Source organism: Carassius auratus, unplaced genomic scaffold (assembly GCF_003368295.1).
Source record: "Carassius auratus strain Wakin unplaced genomic scaffold, ASM336829v1 scaf_tig00042958, whole genome shotgun sequence".
Lineage (NCBI taxonomy): Eukaryota > Metazoa > Chordata > Actinopteri > Cypriniformes > Cyprinidae > Carassius > Carassius auratus.
The window spans coordinates 64912-81706 of NW_020526749.1; the positions used below are offsets into that span (position 1 = coordinate 64912).

Consider the following 16795-nt stretch of genomic DNA (forward strand, 5'->3'; position numbering starts at 1 on the left):
ACACACACACACACACACACACGCACCACACACAGCCACACACACACACACACCCACACCCACACACACACACACACACACGCACCACACACAGCCACACACACACACACACACACACCCACACCCACACACACACACACACACACACGCACCACACACACTTTCAAACAGTGTGTGCCAATAAACTCCCAAAATAAGCCACTCATTTCGGAAATGCACTGCAAGTAACCTGTGTCCATATTCACTGATAAATGAGCACAGAAGAAGTTCATATGAGTTCATTCTGATAAATCTTTTCAGCATGTGTTTTGTTACACACAGAAGCTGCCAGAAATAAACACACACAAACATTGGACGGATCTTTTATGAAGTGAAGCGAAGACATCACATCTTTATGCCATGAAAGCTTTCTTTAATAAAACATTCTGCTGATACATTTGATTTAAAGTGTAAATCTTGTTAAATACTAGCTGAACATGCTTGGGAAAGTGTTAGTTTGCCATTCCTGGATTACATTAAATGGTTTTGATATTTTCTAATACAATGGCATGTAGCCTACAACATGGAAGTCGAGTTATGAAACATTAAATTATGTATAATACTGGGTTGAAAAATGTTTCCACATTGAAATTGAAATTATGCTGATTCATGGCCAGATGGTTTTTGGAAACAAACAATCAAAATGAACTTTGCTGGAATGTGCGTTCGATTCTTCAAGACCAGGCGTTTCTCAACACGCAGATCACATTATTGCTAACGATCACGCCTGACACCACGTTAGAGGGATAACTGACATTAGAATTTGATTTAAAGGAAGGTGATTTTGATGTAATACTTTGTTTGGTCCTCAGATTCACACAGGGATAGTTTTGGCAGAGCTGCTCAACAGCATTTTCTCAGGGAACATTCGCTGACCGCTGAAGCCGCAGCTCCATAAAAGCCTGAAGTTAAAAACAGATTTGGCCTTGAACTGATTTATAACAGAAGGTCCATTGTGCATTTCTGTGAAAGTCAAATAACATTTTTGTTATTTGATGAGAACATTTTTGCCTCTTCTGAGAACTTTACATGAGTCCTTTTTACTTACAGCCCACAAGAGTCTGAGAGTCTGACTCCCAACAGCAGCAAAAGTCAAAAGATGCTAAATAAGTTTGCTTAGCTATAAACCTACGAAACCAAAAAGCTGTGCTTCTCTACTGCATTTCTGTGGCTCTGTGTCACCAGACCTGCAGGTCAGGAAGGCTTTCTAGGACGGGGTCATGACCTCTGGGTTCTGTGTTTCCTCTCCGGGGTCACAGCCGCACTCACGGATCAGACTCACCGAGGACAGAACCACACCGCTCCAGTCGTCCATGTAGACGAATGGGACGATGACGTGAGCGGTTGGCAGGCAGCACTGTGGGAAGACAATTAAGATCAGGTCTGAGCTCATCTGAAGCATTTCATCAGTCTGAGGCCAGTAAAGTTCAAGTTAAGCTTTATTATCAATCCGCTACATGTGTGTACATGCAGTGGAACGAAATACAGACATAAAACAGTTTAGTAAAACAGTATAAACCTATTGACTTGTTCGGCATCGGTGGGATCGATTGGTCAAATAACAAATAATACAAATGAACGTGCAGAGACCATGTTAGGTGCTTGATCTTTAGCTTTTGTGAAGATTTTTTTTGATTTTTGCTTGGTGCAGTGCCGAAAAGTTGCTGTGTGGCGTTCTGTGCCTCTAATAAACAATCTGAAGATGTACACGACTGATAAACAGACGAACTAACACAGATAACACTGAGCGGGTAACACAGAGAGCACTGAGCGGGTAACACACATAGCACTGAGCGGGTAACACAGAGAGCACTGAGCGGGTAACACAGATAACACGGAGCGGGTAACACAGATAACACTGAGCGGGTAACACACACAGCACTGAGCAGGTAACACACACAGCACTGAGCGGGTAACACAGAGAGCACTGAGCGGGTAACACAGATAACACTGAGCGGGTAACACAGATAACACTGAGCGGGTAACACACACAGCACTGAGCGGGTAACACAGAGAGCACTGAGCGGGTAACACAGATAACACTGAGCGGGTAACACAGATAACACAGAGCGGGTAACACAGATAACACTGAGCGGGTAACACACACAGCACTGAGCGGGTAACACAGAGAGCACTGAGCGGGTAACACAGATAGCACTGAGCGGGTAACACACACAGCACTGAGCGGGTAACACACATAGCACTGAGCGGGTAACACAGAGAGCACTGAGCGGGTAACACAGATAACACAGAGCGGGTAACACAGAGAGCACTGAGCGGGTAACACACACAGCACTGAGCGGGTAACACAGAGAGCACTGAGCGGGTAACACAGAGAGCACTGAGAGGGTAACACAGAGAGCACTGAACGGGTAACACACATAGCACTGAGCGGGTAACACAGAGAGCACTGAGCGGGTAACACAGATAACACTGAGCGGGTAACACAGATAACACTGAGCGGGTAACAGATAACACAGAGCGGGTAAACACAGATAACACTGAGCGGGTAACACACATAGCACTGAGCGGGTAACACAGAGAGCACTGAGCGGGTAACACACATAGCACTGAGCGGGTAACACAGAGAGCACTGAGCGGGTAACACAGAGAGCACTGAGCGGGTAACACACATAGCACTGAGCGGGTAACACACATAGCACTGAGCGGGTAACACAGATAACACAGAGCGGGTAACACAGATAACACTGATCGGGTAAACACAGATAACACTGAGCGGGTAACACAGAGAGCACTGAGCGGGTAACACAGAGAGCACTGAGCGGGTAACACAGATAACACTGAGCGGGTAACACACATAGCACTGAGCGGGTAACACACATAGCACTGATCGGGTAACACAGATAACACAGAGCGGGTAACACAGATAACACTGATCGGGTAACACAGATAACACTGAGCGGGTAACACAGAGAGCACTGAGCGGGTAACACAGATAGCACTGAGCGGGTAACACAGATAACACTGAGCGGGTAACACAGATAGCACTGAGCGGGTAACACAGATAGCACTGAGCGGGTAACACACATAGCACTGAGCGGGTAACACAGAGAGCACTGAGCGGGTAACACAGAGAGCACTGAGCGGGTAACACAGAGAGCACTGAGCGGGTAACACACACAGCACTGAGCGGGTAACACAGATAACACTGAGCGGGTAACACAGAGAGCACTGAGCGGGTAACACAGATAGCACTGAGCGGGTAACACAGATAACACTGAGCGGGTAACACAGATAGCACTGAGCGGGTAACACAGATAGCACTGAGCGGGTAACACACATAGCACTGAGTGGGTAACACAGAGAGCACTGAGCGGGTAACACACATAGCACTGAGCGGGTAACACAGAGAGCACTGAGCGGGTACACAGAGAGCACTGAGCGGGTAACACACATAGCACCTGAGCGGGTAACACAGAGAGCACTGAGCGGGTAACACAGAGAGCACTGAGCGGGTAAACACAGAGAGCACTGGAGCGGGTAACACACACAGCACTGGAGGCGGGTAACACACATAGCACTGAGCGGGTAACACAGAGAGCACTGAAGTGGGTAACACACATAGCACTGAGCGGGTAACACACATAGCACTGAGCGGGTAACACACATAGCACTGAGCGGGTAACACAGAGAGCACTGAGCGGGTAACACAGAGAGCACTGAGCGGGTAACACAGAGAGCACTGAGCGGGTAACACAGATAACACAGAGCGGGTAACACAGATAACACTGAGCGGGTAACACAGAGAGCACTGAGCGGGTAACACAGATAACACAGAGCGGGTAACACAGAGAGCACTGAGCGGGTAACACACATAGCACTGAGCGGGTAACACAGAGAGCACTGAGCAGGTAACACACATAGCACTGAGCGGGTAACACAGAGAGCACTGAGCGGGTAACACAGATAACACTGAGCGGGTAACACAGAGAGCACTGAGCGGGTAACACACATAGCACTGAGCGGGTAACACAGAGAGCACTGAGCGGGTAACACAGAGAGCACTGAGCGGGTAACACACATAGCACTGAGCGGGTAACACAGAGAGCACTGAACGGGTAACACAGAGAGCACTGAGCGGGTAACACACATAGCACTGAGCGGGTAACACAGAGAGCACTGAGCGGGTAACACACATAGCACTGAGCGGGTAACACAGAGAGCACTGAGCGGGTAACACAGAGAGCACTGAGCGGGTAACACACATAGCACTGAGCGGGTAACACAGAGAGCACTGAGCGGGTAACACACATAGCACTGAGCGGGTAACACAGAGAGCACTGAGCGGGTAACACAGAGAGCACTGAGCGGTAACACACATAGCACTGAGCGGGTAACACAGAGAGCACTGAGCGTGTAACACACATAGCACTGAGCGGGTAACACAGAGAGCACTGAGCGGGTAACACAGAGAGCACTGAGCGGGTAACACAGAGAGCACTGAGCGGGTAACACACATAGCACTGAGCGGGTAACACACATAGCACTGAGCGGGTAACACAGAGAGCACTGAGCGGGTAACACACATAGCACTGAGCGGGTAACACAGAGAGCACTGAGCGGGTAACACAGAGAGCACTGAGCGGGTAACACACACAGCACTGATCGGGTACACAGAGAGCACTGAGCGGGTAACACAGAGAGCAATGAGCGGGTAACACAGAGAGCACTGAGCGGGTAACACACATAGCACTGAGCGGGTAACACACATAGCACTGAGCGGGTAACACAGAGAGCACTGAGCGGGTAACACACATAGCACTGAGCGGGTAACACAGATAACACTGAGCGGGTAACACAGAGAGCACTGAGCGGGTAACACAGATAGCACTGAGCGGGTAACACACATAGCACTGAGCGGGTAACACACACAGCACAGAGCGGGTAACACAGAGAGCACTGAGCGGTAACACAGAGAGCACTGAGCGGGTAACACAGAGAGCACTGAGCGGGTAACACAGAGAGCACTGAGCGGGTAACACAGAGAGCACTGAGCGGGTAACACAGAGAGCACTGAGCGGGTAACACACATAGCACTGAGCGGGTAACACACACAGCACTGAGCGGGTAACACACATAGCACTGAGCGGTAACACACATAGCACTGAGCGGGTAACACACATAGCACTGAGCGGGTAACACAGAGAGCACTGAGCGGGTAACACACATAGCACTGAGCGGGTAACACAGAGAGCACTGAGCGGGTAACACACATAGCACTGAGCGGGTAACACACATAGCACTGAGCGGGTAACACAGAGAGCACTGAGCGGGTAACACACATAGCACTGAGCGGGTAACACACATAGCACTGAGCGGGTAACACAGAAAGCACTGAGCGGGTAACACAGAGAGCACTGAGCGGGTAACACACACAGCACTGAGCGGGTAACACAGAGAGCACTGAGCGGGTAACACACAGCACTGAGCGGGTAACACACACAGCACTGAGCGGGTAACACAGAGAGCACTGAGCGGGTAACACACACAGCACTGAGCGGGTAACACAGAGAGCACTGAGCGGGTAACACAGAGAGCACTGAGCGGGTAACACAGATAACACTGAGCGGGTAACACAGAGAGCACTGAGCGGGTAACACAGAGAGCCACTGAGCGGGTAACACATAGCACTGAGCGGGTAACACACATAGCACTGAGCGGGTAACACACACAGCACTGAGCGGGTAACACACATAGCACTGAGCGGGTAACACAGAGAGCACTGAGCGGGTAACACAGAGAGCACTGAGCGGGTAACACACACAGCTCTGAGCGGGTAACACAGAGAGCACTGAGCGGGTAACACACACAGCACTGAGCGGGTAACACACACAGCACTGAGCGGGTAACACAGAGAGCACTGAGCGGGTAACACACACAGCACTGAGCGGGTAACACAGAGAGCACTGAGCGGGTAACACAGAGAGCACTGAGCGGGTAACACAGATAACACTGAGCGGGTAACACAGAGAGCACTGAGCGGGTAACACAGAGAGCACTGAGAGGGTAACACAGAGAGCACTGAGCTGGTAACACACATAGCACTGAGCGGGTAACACACATAGCACTGAGCGGGTAACACACATAGCACTGAGCGGGTAACACAGAGAGCACTGAGCTGGTAACACACATAGCACTGAGCGGGTAACACAGAGAGCACTGAGCGGGTAACACAGAGAGCACTGGAGCGGGTAACACACATAGCACTGAGCGGGTAACACAGATAACACTGAGCGGGTAACACAGAGAGCACTGAGAGGGTAACACAGAGAGCACTGAGCGGGTAACACACACAGCACTGAGCGGGTAACACAGAGAGCACTGAGCGGGTAACACAGAGAGCACTGAGAGGGTAACACACATAGCACTGAGCGGGTAACACAGAGAGCACTGAGCGGGTAACACAGATAACACTGAGCGGGTAACACAGATAACACAGAGCGGGTAACACAGATAACACTGAGCGGGTAACACACACAGCACTGAGCGGGTAACACAGAGAGCACTGAGCGGGGTAACACAGATAGCACTGAGCGGGTAACACACACAGCACTGAGCGGGTAACACACATAGCACTGAGCGGGTAACACAGAGAGCACTGAGCGGGTAACACAGATAACACAGAGCGGGTAACACAGAGAGCACTGAGCGGGTAACACACACAGCACTGAGCGGGTAACACAGAGAGCACTGAGCGGGTAACACAGAGAGCACTGAGAGGGTAACACAGAGAGCACTGAACGGGTAACACACATAGCACTGAGCGGTAAACACAGAGAGCACTGAGCGGGTAACACAGATAACACTGAGCGGGTAACACAGATAACACTGAGCGGGTAACAGATAACACAGAGCGGGTAAACACAGATAACACTGACGGGTAACACACATAGCACTGAGCGGGTAACACAGAGAGCACTGAGCGGGTAAACACACATAGCACTGAGCGGGTAACACAGAGAGCACTGAGCGGGTAACACAGAGAGCACTGAGCGGGTAACACACATAGCACTGAGCGGGTAACACACATAGCACTGAGCGGGTAACACAGATAACACAGAGCGGGTAACACAATAACACTGATCGGGTAACACAGATAACACTGAGCGGGTAACACAGAGAGCACTGAGCGGGGTAAACAGAGAGCACTGAGCGGGTAACACAGATAACACTGAGCGGGTAACACACATAGCACTGAGCGGGTAACACACATAGCACTGATCGGGTAACACAGATAACACAGAGCGGGTAACACAGATAACACTGATCGGGTAACACAGATAACACTGAGCGGGTAACACAGAGAGCACTGAGCGGGTAACACAGATTAGCACTGAGCGGGTAACACAGATAACACTGAGCGGGTAACACAGATAGCACTGAGCGGGTAACACAGATAGCACTGAGCGGGTAACACACATAGCACTGAGCGGGTAACACAGAGAGCACTGAGCGGGTAACACAGAGAAGCACTGAGCGGGTAACACAGAGAGCACTGACGGGTAACAACACAGCACTGAGCGGGGTAACACAGATAAACACTGAGCGGGTAACACAGAGAGCACTGAGCGGGTAACACAGATAGCACTGAGCGGGTAACACAGATAACACTGAGCGGGTAACACAGATAGCACTGAGCGGGTAACACAGATAGCACTGAGCGGGTAACACACATAGCACTGAGTGGTAACACAGAGAGCACTGAGCGGGTAACACACATAGCACTGAGCGGGTAACACAGAGAGCACTGAGCGGGTAACACAGAGAGCACTGAGCGGGTAACACACATAGCACTGAGCGGGTAACACAGAGAGCACTGAGCGGGTAACACAGAGAGCACTGAGCGGGTAACACAGAGAGCACTGAGCGGGTAACACACACAGCACTGAGCGGGTAACACACATAGCACTGAGCGGGTAACACAGAGAGCACTGAGTGGGTAACACACATAGCACTGAGCGGGTAACACACATAGCACTGAGCGGGTAACACACATAGCACTGAGCGGGTAACACAGAGAGCACTGAGCGGGTAACACAGAGAGCACTGAGCGGGTAACACAGAGAGCACTGAGCGGGTAACACAGATAACACAGAGCGGGTAACACAGATAACACTGAGCGGGTAACACAGAGAGCACTGAGCGGGTAACACAGATAACACAGAGCGGGTAACACAGAGAGCACTGAGCGGGTAACACACATAGCACTGAGCGGGTAACACAGAGAGCACTGAGCAGGTAACACACATAGCACTGAGCGGGTAACACAGAGAGCACTGAGCGGGTAACACAGATAACACTGAGCGGGTAACACAGAGAGCACTGAGCGGGTAACACAAATAGCACTGAGCGGGTAACACAGAGAGCACTGAGCGGGTAACACAGAGAGCACTGAGCGGGTAACACACATAGCACTGAGCGGGTAACACAGAGAGCACTGAACGGGTAACACAGAGAGCACTGAGCGGGTAACACACATAGCACTGAGCGGGTAACACAGAGAGCACTGAGCGGGTAACACACATAGCACTGAGCGGGTAACACAGAGAGCACTGAGCGGGTAACACAGAGAGCACTGAGCGGGTAACACACATAGCACTGAGCGGGTAACACAGAGAGCACTGAGCGGGTAACACACATAGCACTGAGCGGGTAACACAGAGAGCACTGAGCGGGTAACACAGAGAGCACTGAGCGGGTAACACACATAGCACTGAGCGGGTAACACAGAGAGCACTGAGCGTGTAACACACATAGCACTGAGCGGGTAACACAGAGAGCACTGAGCGGGTAACACAGAGAGCACTGAGCGGGTAACACACATAGCACTGAGCGGGTAACACACATAGCACTGAGCGGGTAACACAGAGAGCACTGAGCGGGTAACACACATAGCACTGAGCGGGTAACACAGATAACACTGAGCGGGTAACACAGAGAGCACTGAGCGGGTAACACAGATAGCACTGAGCGGGTAACACACATAGCACTGAGCGGGTAACACACACAGCACAGAGCGGGTAACACAGAGAGCACTGAGCGGGTAACACAGAGAGCACTGAGCGGGTAACACAGAGAGCACTGAGCGGGTAACACAGAGAGCACTGAGCGGGTAACACAGAGAGCACTGAGCGGGTAACACAGAGAGCACTGAGCGGGTAACACACATAGCACTGAGCGGGTAACACACACAGCACTGAGCGGGTAACACACATAGCACTGAGCGGGTAACACACATAGCACTGAGCGGGTAACACACATAGCACTGAGCGGGTAACACAGAGAGCACTGAGCGGGTAACACACATAGCACTGAGCGGGTAACACAGAGAGCACTGAGCGGGTAACACACATAGCACTGAGCGGGTACACACATAGCACTGAGCGGGTAACACAGAGAGCACTGAGCGGGTAACACACATAGCACTGAGCGGGTAACACACATAGCACTGAGCGGGTAACACAGAAAGCACTGAGCGGGTAACACAGAGAGCACTGAGCGGGTAACACACACAGCACTGAGCGGGTAACACAGAGAGCACTGAGCGGGTAACACACAGCACTGAGCGGGTAACACACACAGCACTGAGCGGGTAACACAGAGAGCACTGAGCGGGTAACACACACAGCACTGAGCGGGTAACACAGAGAGCACTGAGCGGGTAACACAGAGAGCACTGAGCGGGTAACACAGATAACACTGAGCGGGTAACACAGAGAGCACTGAGCGGGGTAACACAGAGAGCACTGAGCGGGTAACACACATAGCACTGAGCGGGTAACACACATAGCACTGAGCGGGTAACACACACAGCACTGAGCGGGTAACACACATAGCACTGAGCGGGTAACACAGAGAGCACTGAGCGGGTAACACAGAGAGCACTGAGCGGGTAACACACACAGCTCTGAGCGGGTAACACAGAGAGCACTGAGCGGGTAACACACACAGCACTGAGCGGGTAACACACACAGCACTGAGCGGGTAACACAGAGAGCACTGAGCGGGTAACACACACAGCACTGAGCGGGTAACACAGAGAGCACTGAGCGGGTAACACAGAGAGCACTGAGCGGGTAACACAGATAACACTGAGCGGGTAACACAGAGAGCACTGAGCGGGTAACACAGAGAGCACTGAGAGGGTAACACAGAGAGCACTGAGCTGGTAACACACATAGCACTGAGCGGGTAACACACATAGCACTGAGCGGGTAACACACATAGCACTGAGCGGGTAACACAGAGAGCACTGAGCTGGTAACACACATAGCACTGAGCGGGTAACACAGAGAGCACTGAGCGGGTAACACAGAGAGCACTGAGCGGGGTAACACACATAGCACTGAGCGGGTAACACAGATAACACTGAGCGGGTAACACAGAGAGCACTGAGCGGGTAAACACAGAGAGCACTGAGAGGGTAACAGAGAGCACTGAGCTGGTAACACACATAGCACTGAGCGGGTAACACACATAGCACTGAGCGGGTAACACACATAGCACTGAGCGGGTAACACAGAGAGCACTGAGCGGGTAACACACATAGCACTGAGCGGGTAACACAGAGAGCACTGAGCGGGTAACACACATAGCACTGAGCGGGTAACACACATAGCACTGAGCGGGTAACACAGAGAGCACTGAGCGGGTAACACACATAGCACTGAGCGGGTAACACACATAGCACTGAGCGGGTAACACAGAAAGCACTGAGCGGGGTAACACAGAGAGCACTGAGCGGGTAACACACACAGCACTGAGCGGGTAACACAGAGAGCACTGAGCGGGTAACACACAGCACTGAGCGGGTAACACACACAGCACTGAGCGGGTAACACAGAGAGCACTGAGCGGGTAACACACACAGCACTGAGCGGGTAACACAGAGAGCACTGAGCGGGTAACACAGAGAGCACTGAGCGGGTAACACAGATAACACTGAGCGGGTAACACAGAGAGCACTGAGCGGGTAACACAGAGAGCACTGAGCGGGTAACACAGATAACACTGAGCGGGTAACACAGAGAGCACTGAGCGGGTAACACAGAGAGCACTGAGCGGGTAACACACATAGCACTGAGCGGGTAACACACCATAGCACTGAGCGGTAACACACACAGCACTGAGCGGGTAACACACATAGCACTGAGCGGGTAACACAGAGAGCACTGAGCGGGTAACACAGAGAGCACTGAGCGGGTAACACACACAGCTCTGAGCGGGTAACACAGAGAGCACTGAGCGGGTAACACCACACAGCACTGAGCGGGTAACACACACAGCACTGAGCGGGTAACACAGAGAGCACTGAGCGGGTAACACACACAGCACTGAGCGGGTAACACAGAGAGCACTGAGCGGGTAACACAGAGAGCACTGAGCGGGTAACACAGATAACACTGAGCGGGTAACACAGAGAGCACTGAGCGGGTAACACAGAGAGCACTGAGAGGGTAACACAGAGAGCACTGAGCTGGTAACACACATAGCACTGAGCGGGTAACACACATAGCACTGAGCGGGTAACACACATAGCACTGAGCGGGTAACACAGAGAGCACTGAGCTGGTAACACACATAGCACTGAGCGGGTAACACAGAGAGCACTGAGCGGGTAACACAGAGAGCACTGAGCGGGTAACACAGAGAGCACTGAGCGGGTAACACAGAGAGCACTGAGCGGGTAACACAGAGAGGCTACACTCCTCAATCCTCTCTCCCTGCACGGATCACAGTAGCGCAAATAAATATCACTCCCTGATATTTTGTGATGTCATAATCTATTAAAACATTTATTTTAGATTATTACACACAAGCCCTTATGAAAAGTAGCAATGGTATTACTATAGTAAAAGGCTAAAAAAGGCTTTTTTGTTGGGGGGGGGGGGGGGTTATTACCAGTTATAGCCTATGACCACAGTTTTACTACAAATACCATGGTTAAACTATGGTTAGTGTAGAAAAACATTTTTACCATGGTTTAACTAGTAACCAATAACCATGTTTTTTTGTATTTTATATATAAATCTTCATGTTTTACTTTAATTTTACGGCATATATTGTGAAAATGATTAGTAATAGACCACAGAATAACGCTGCGCATTTCAAGGCACTTCAGTGGACCTTGATGTTTTGTCAATATTAAAAATCCTTTGTAATATATCAAAAATAAAGTACAACAGGCTTTTAATTCAATTAAGTTCAATTCAAGTTTATTGTGTATTCTCTTGCTTTTACTCAATTCTTTATCAATTTATTTAAATTAAGCAAAAGAAAACGTCAAATGTTTACTTTTCACAAGCCGTATCGTTCTCTTATATGCTTGTAGTAAGCGGTCTCTTGCTCCATTAGGTTACAGAAAATGTCAGGAAACAACACCTTTGTCCATTCTGTTGGGTCGTTTGTCCAGTCACAGATAACATACAGAAAGTCCGACCCAATACCGCTTAGTTTTTATACTTATGTTGCTCTGCCGAATGGCAGAAATGATTATATGTAAGCCATTCTGAGTCTACACCATACTTTTCCAATGATGGGGAAAGGACTGTTATCCCCCACCCGACTCCACCCACACAGCTATGACACGACACAGAACAAGTCAATACACAACTGACTTACTGACAGAGAATGTGTAAAGCATTTCTTAATAGAAAACAGATTGAATGAACATGATATAGAGGTAATTCACCTGCGCAGGTGCATCTGTGCTCTCAGAAGCGCAGGATCGGCACTTGACGAAGGTGATGCTCTCTGGATAAACCACCCAATGCTCCCAGCCCAGATCTGACACAAGAGAAGACATGCATGATGTATCGCGTTCATATACACTGTAGCCATAGGGTCTTTCATTTAAGCTGGTTTTAACACCAAAAATGTTGCAGCGTTGAGAACGTAGTAGGATGCATCTGATCGCTCACCTTTAATGAAGATCTGACAGGAATGTTTGCAGCAGCTTGAGTTTCTGGAGTCCTCGGGAAACGTTGCGTTACCTGCTAAATAGATGAGTGATCAGATTCACCATAAACCCGGGCTGATCTGGTCTACACCTGAGCTTGATCTCTGGGGTTCATGTACCTGGTGCTGATGTGAGGCTGCTTCTGAAACTGGCTTTCCACTGCTCACGTAAATGATGCATCTTCGACATGGACACACGAGGCTCCTGCTGGAGGTTTAGAGATTCCAGAAGGATTTTCCTGATTTCCAGGTCTCCCTTGCATCTGCAAAAAAATAAAAATAAAAATAAAAAATAAAACCCAGAGGGTAATCACACCTGCAGACCTCATGTGTGTGTGTGTGTGTGTGTGTGTGTGTGTGTGTGTGTGTGTGTGTGTGTGCCTGTCAAACGGCAGCCAAATGTTTCAAAGTGCAGTTGTGTGCTACCGGAGCCTCGCGTGTTTGTGCCGGCTCAGCATTTGACCCTGTAAAAGGACACCAGAGGAGAGGGGAGATGCCCTCATTTATACCTCCATAACTTTACATGTGTCTTTGCAATCAACCTGTACACAAGTAAAAACTGAAGTAAAACCCAGAGCATTTAATATTTTAATGCCATGTCAGCATCTTAGGCTATTTTCATGGCAAAAACCATTCAAAAATTTTATTAAAAACCCAATAAAAACCAGCAAATAAACAAACTCCAGAGCAAGACAAGCTTTATGAAGATATCCAGCAATTCTCTTTGGGTTAGTCAAGCACAATCAGGCCCGCCAGGAGGATTTGAGTCTCAAACAGAAGAAGAGTATACTATTATAATGAGGTTGATTCAAATTTTGCCTCAAGCACTCAAATATTACCCTAAATTTCTACCAAATCTAAGACTTCAAGTAAATCTGGGTTCATAGACTGATCACAGTGAACGAGCTGTAACGATAGTTTCTACTAACAACAAATCTCCCTGAAACTCTCCCCAAAACCTCCTAATGAACAAAAGTGCAGGTGATTAAAACAGGATGCCCTGATCCATTCATCATGCTATTGTTCATCTTTAAATCATTGGCTCTTACCTGTTGGCTTTGACAGCAGATGCCTCAGGTGAAGGATGCAGAACAAACATCTCTCCGAGAGGACACCCGAACAAAACGGCGACGACACACAGCACCAGAGGCATGACTGCAGGAGAACACTCGAGTCTCGTGACAAAAGCTCTGGACTCTGGAAAGGAATGAATGGATGTTGTTTGAAGCGCCTGGGAAAGCAGGGATTTATCTACCCCGGCCGAGCTTGGCCTTGGAATACTTTGTACTGTTTTCATGTCGGGCAAACGGATGGTGCTGAAAAGGAGGTGGAGAATAAAGGTGGAACTGAGAAAAACACTATCACATGGTTACACACTAACAAAGATGATAAGCTCTAACCTGCGGGAGGACAGATGGAAAATATGAAAAAGATCAGAAAAAACAGCAGTGCGGCACAAATAAAGAAGCCATTCATGAAACGGTCTGCATCTGTGTGATACGTGAACGCGCCTAATTCCCAGGACAAGTGACCGTTATGACACTGGACACTGAACTTGCATCGGCTTATAGACTGAACTCTGTTTAGTGTGTAATGCAACAAAGTTTTAAAATCAAATATTAATTTGAGCTGCAAATGTGCCGTTCATCAGAATATCAAATATTAAAACATTAACTAGGGTCATTAACATATTGAGCAAGGTCATTGGTAAGCCACAGAGAACCCTGAACCAGGTGTATATTTCAAATTCTAAGACTTGATGGTTGCTCTGTCAATTCTTCGTCATCAGTTAGGAACCTAGGTGTGCTACTTGATCACAATCTTTCCTTAGAAAGTCATTTGTAAAACTGCATTTTTCCATCTCAAAAATATATATAAATTACGGCCTATGCTCTCAATGTCAAATGCAGAAATGTTAACCCATGCATTTATGACTTCAAGGTTAGACTGTTGTAATGCTTTATTGGGTGGTTGTTCTGCACGCTTAGTAAACAAACTACAGCTAGTCCAAAATGCAGCAGCAAGAGTTCTTACTAGAACCAGGAAGTATGACCATATTAGCCCGGTCCTGTCCACACTGCACTGGCTCCCTATCAAACATCGTATAGATTTTAAAATATTGCTTATTACTTATAAAGCCCTGAATGGTTTAGCACCTCAGTATTTGAATGAGCTCCTTTTACATTATACTCCTCTACGTCCGCTACGTTCTCAAAACTCAGGCAATTTGATAATACCTAGAATATCAAAATCAACTGCGGGCGGCAGATCCTTTTCCTATTTGGCGCCTAAACTCTGGAATAACCTACCTAACATTGTTCGGGAACAGATGATTCTTCTGCACAATCTGACTTTGCTGCAGCCTGGAATTGAACTACTGGTTTCGTCTGGTCAGAGGAGAACTGACCTCCAACTGAGCCTGGTTTCTCCCAAGGTTTTTTTCTCCAGTCTGTCACCGATGGAGTTTCGGTTCCTTGCCGCTGTCGCCTCTGGCTTGCTTAGTTGGGGTCACTTCATCTACAGCGATATTAATAATTGATTGCAAATAAATGCACAGACACTATTTAGCTGAACAGAGATGACATCACTGAATTCAATGATGAACTGCCTTTAACTATCATTCTGCATTATTGACACACTGTTTTCCTAATGAATGTTGTTCAGTTGCTTTGACGCAATGTATTTTGTTTAAAGCTCTATATAAATAAAGGTGACTTGACTTGACAAGTTCAATTCAATTCAAAGTTTATTTGTATAGCACTTTTCATAATGTAAATCGTTGATAAACAGCTTTATAGAAAATGTAAGTTTGTACGTTAAATTTAGTAGTAGCTTATCAGTGGTGACCATCAAGTTAAGGCAAGCATGATTTCACCAAGTACAACATGTTCCTGGATCAACATCCTTGTTTATCCTGGAACAACATTCCAATAAACTAATCAGAATTGAGATATAACTTTTCAGGAAATATTTGTTTTAGGCTTACAACCTGAGTTAGGTGCTTCTACGCCTTTGTAATTCAGCTATCATTTCCCTCAGATTTTAGGAATAAATTATGGGTAGGGTTAGGTTTTTGGATACAGAGATTGGGTTAATGCTTCAAGTTCATGCCCATATCAAACAGACAGTAAACACTATTAACAGCAATTATTATATGTTGCGATAAAACTTATAGCAGAATTTGGCAGTTATGTATGTTGTTTCAGGGTCAGCATCATCTCTTCTCAGGTGTTCTGGGTCCAGACGGGAGCTTGTGTAAATCCTAGTTACCACGGGATGAAGATCCCAGCAGAAACAGAGAAACACATAGAGACATCATTAGCAGAGCTGCTGATCCACCCAAACTATGTAAAAAAATAATGTGTTCAACACAAGCAAAAGAATGTTAATGTGCATTTGATCAGGTATAACTGAAGTACAGGGTTATGAGAAACATGAGATGTGAATGCTTGGCCAAAGAGATGTGTCTTTAATCTAGATTTAAGCAGAGAGAGTGTGTCTGAACCAGAATGGTACTACCAAAAGTCCAGCGTTTTGTGACCTTAGGGTGCGTGATGGGTTGTAGCGTGGTAGAAGGCTAGTTAGGTACGCTGGAGCTAAACCATTTAGGGCCTTATAGGTAAGTAATGATGATTTGTTACTGATACAGAACTTCATAGTAAGCCAGTGCAGAGACTGTAAAATTGGGGTAATATGATCATATTTTCTTGACCTGGTAAGGACTCTAGCTGCTGTATTTTGGACGACCTGTAGCTTGTTTATTGAAGAAGCAGGACAA

General features: G+C 48.2%; 1 protein-coding gene across 2 annotated transcripts; it reads right to left on the bottom strand.

Moving 5' to 3' along the window:
* Positions 1-336: 336 nt before the first annotated feature.
* On the bottom strand, positions 337-14335 carry LOC113086215 (bone morphogenetic protein 5-like). 2 transcript variants are annotated; one of them, XM_026255365.1, is made up of 5 exons: positions 14067-14335; positions 13138-13280; positions 12981-13052; positions 12752-12846; positions 337-1396 (listed from the first exon to the last, which is right to left on the bottom strand). In XM_026255365.1, exons 1-5 carry the CDS (start codon positions 14312-14314, stop codon positions 1247-1249), a joined length of 708 nt encoding a protein of 235 aa, XP_026111150.1. In that variant the 5' UTR covers positions 14315-14335; the 3' UTR covers positions 337-1246. The 2 variants fall into 2 exon arrangements, with proteins under 2 accessions (XP_026111150.1, XP_026111149.1); XM_026255364.1 differs by having other exon boundaries at positions 339-1396; positions 12981-13055; positions 14067-14328.
* Positions 14336-16795: the final 2460 nt, after the last annotated feature.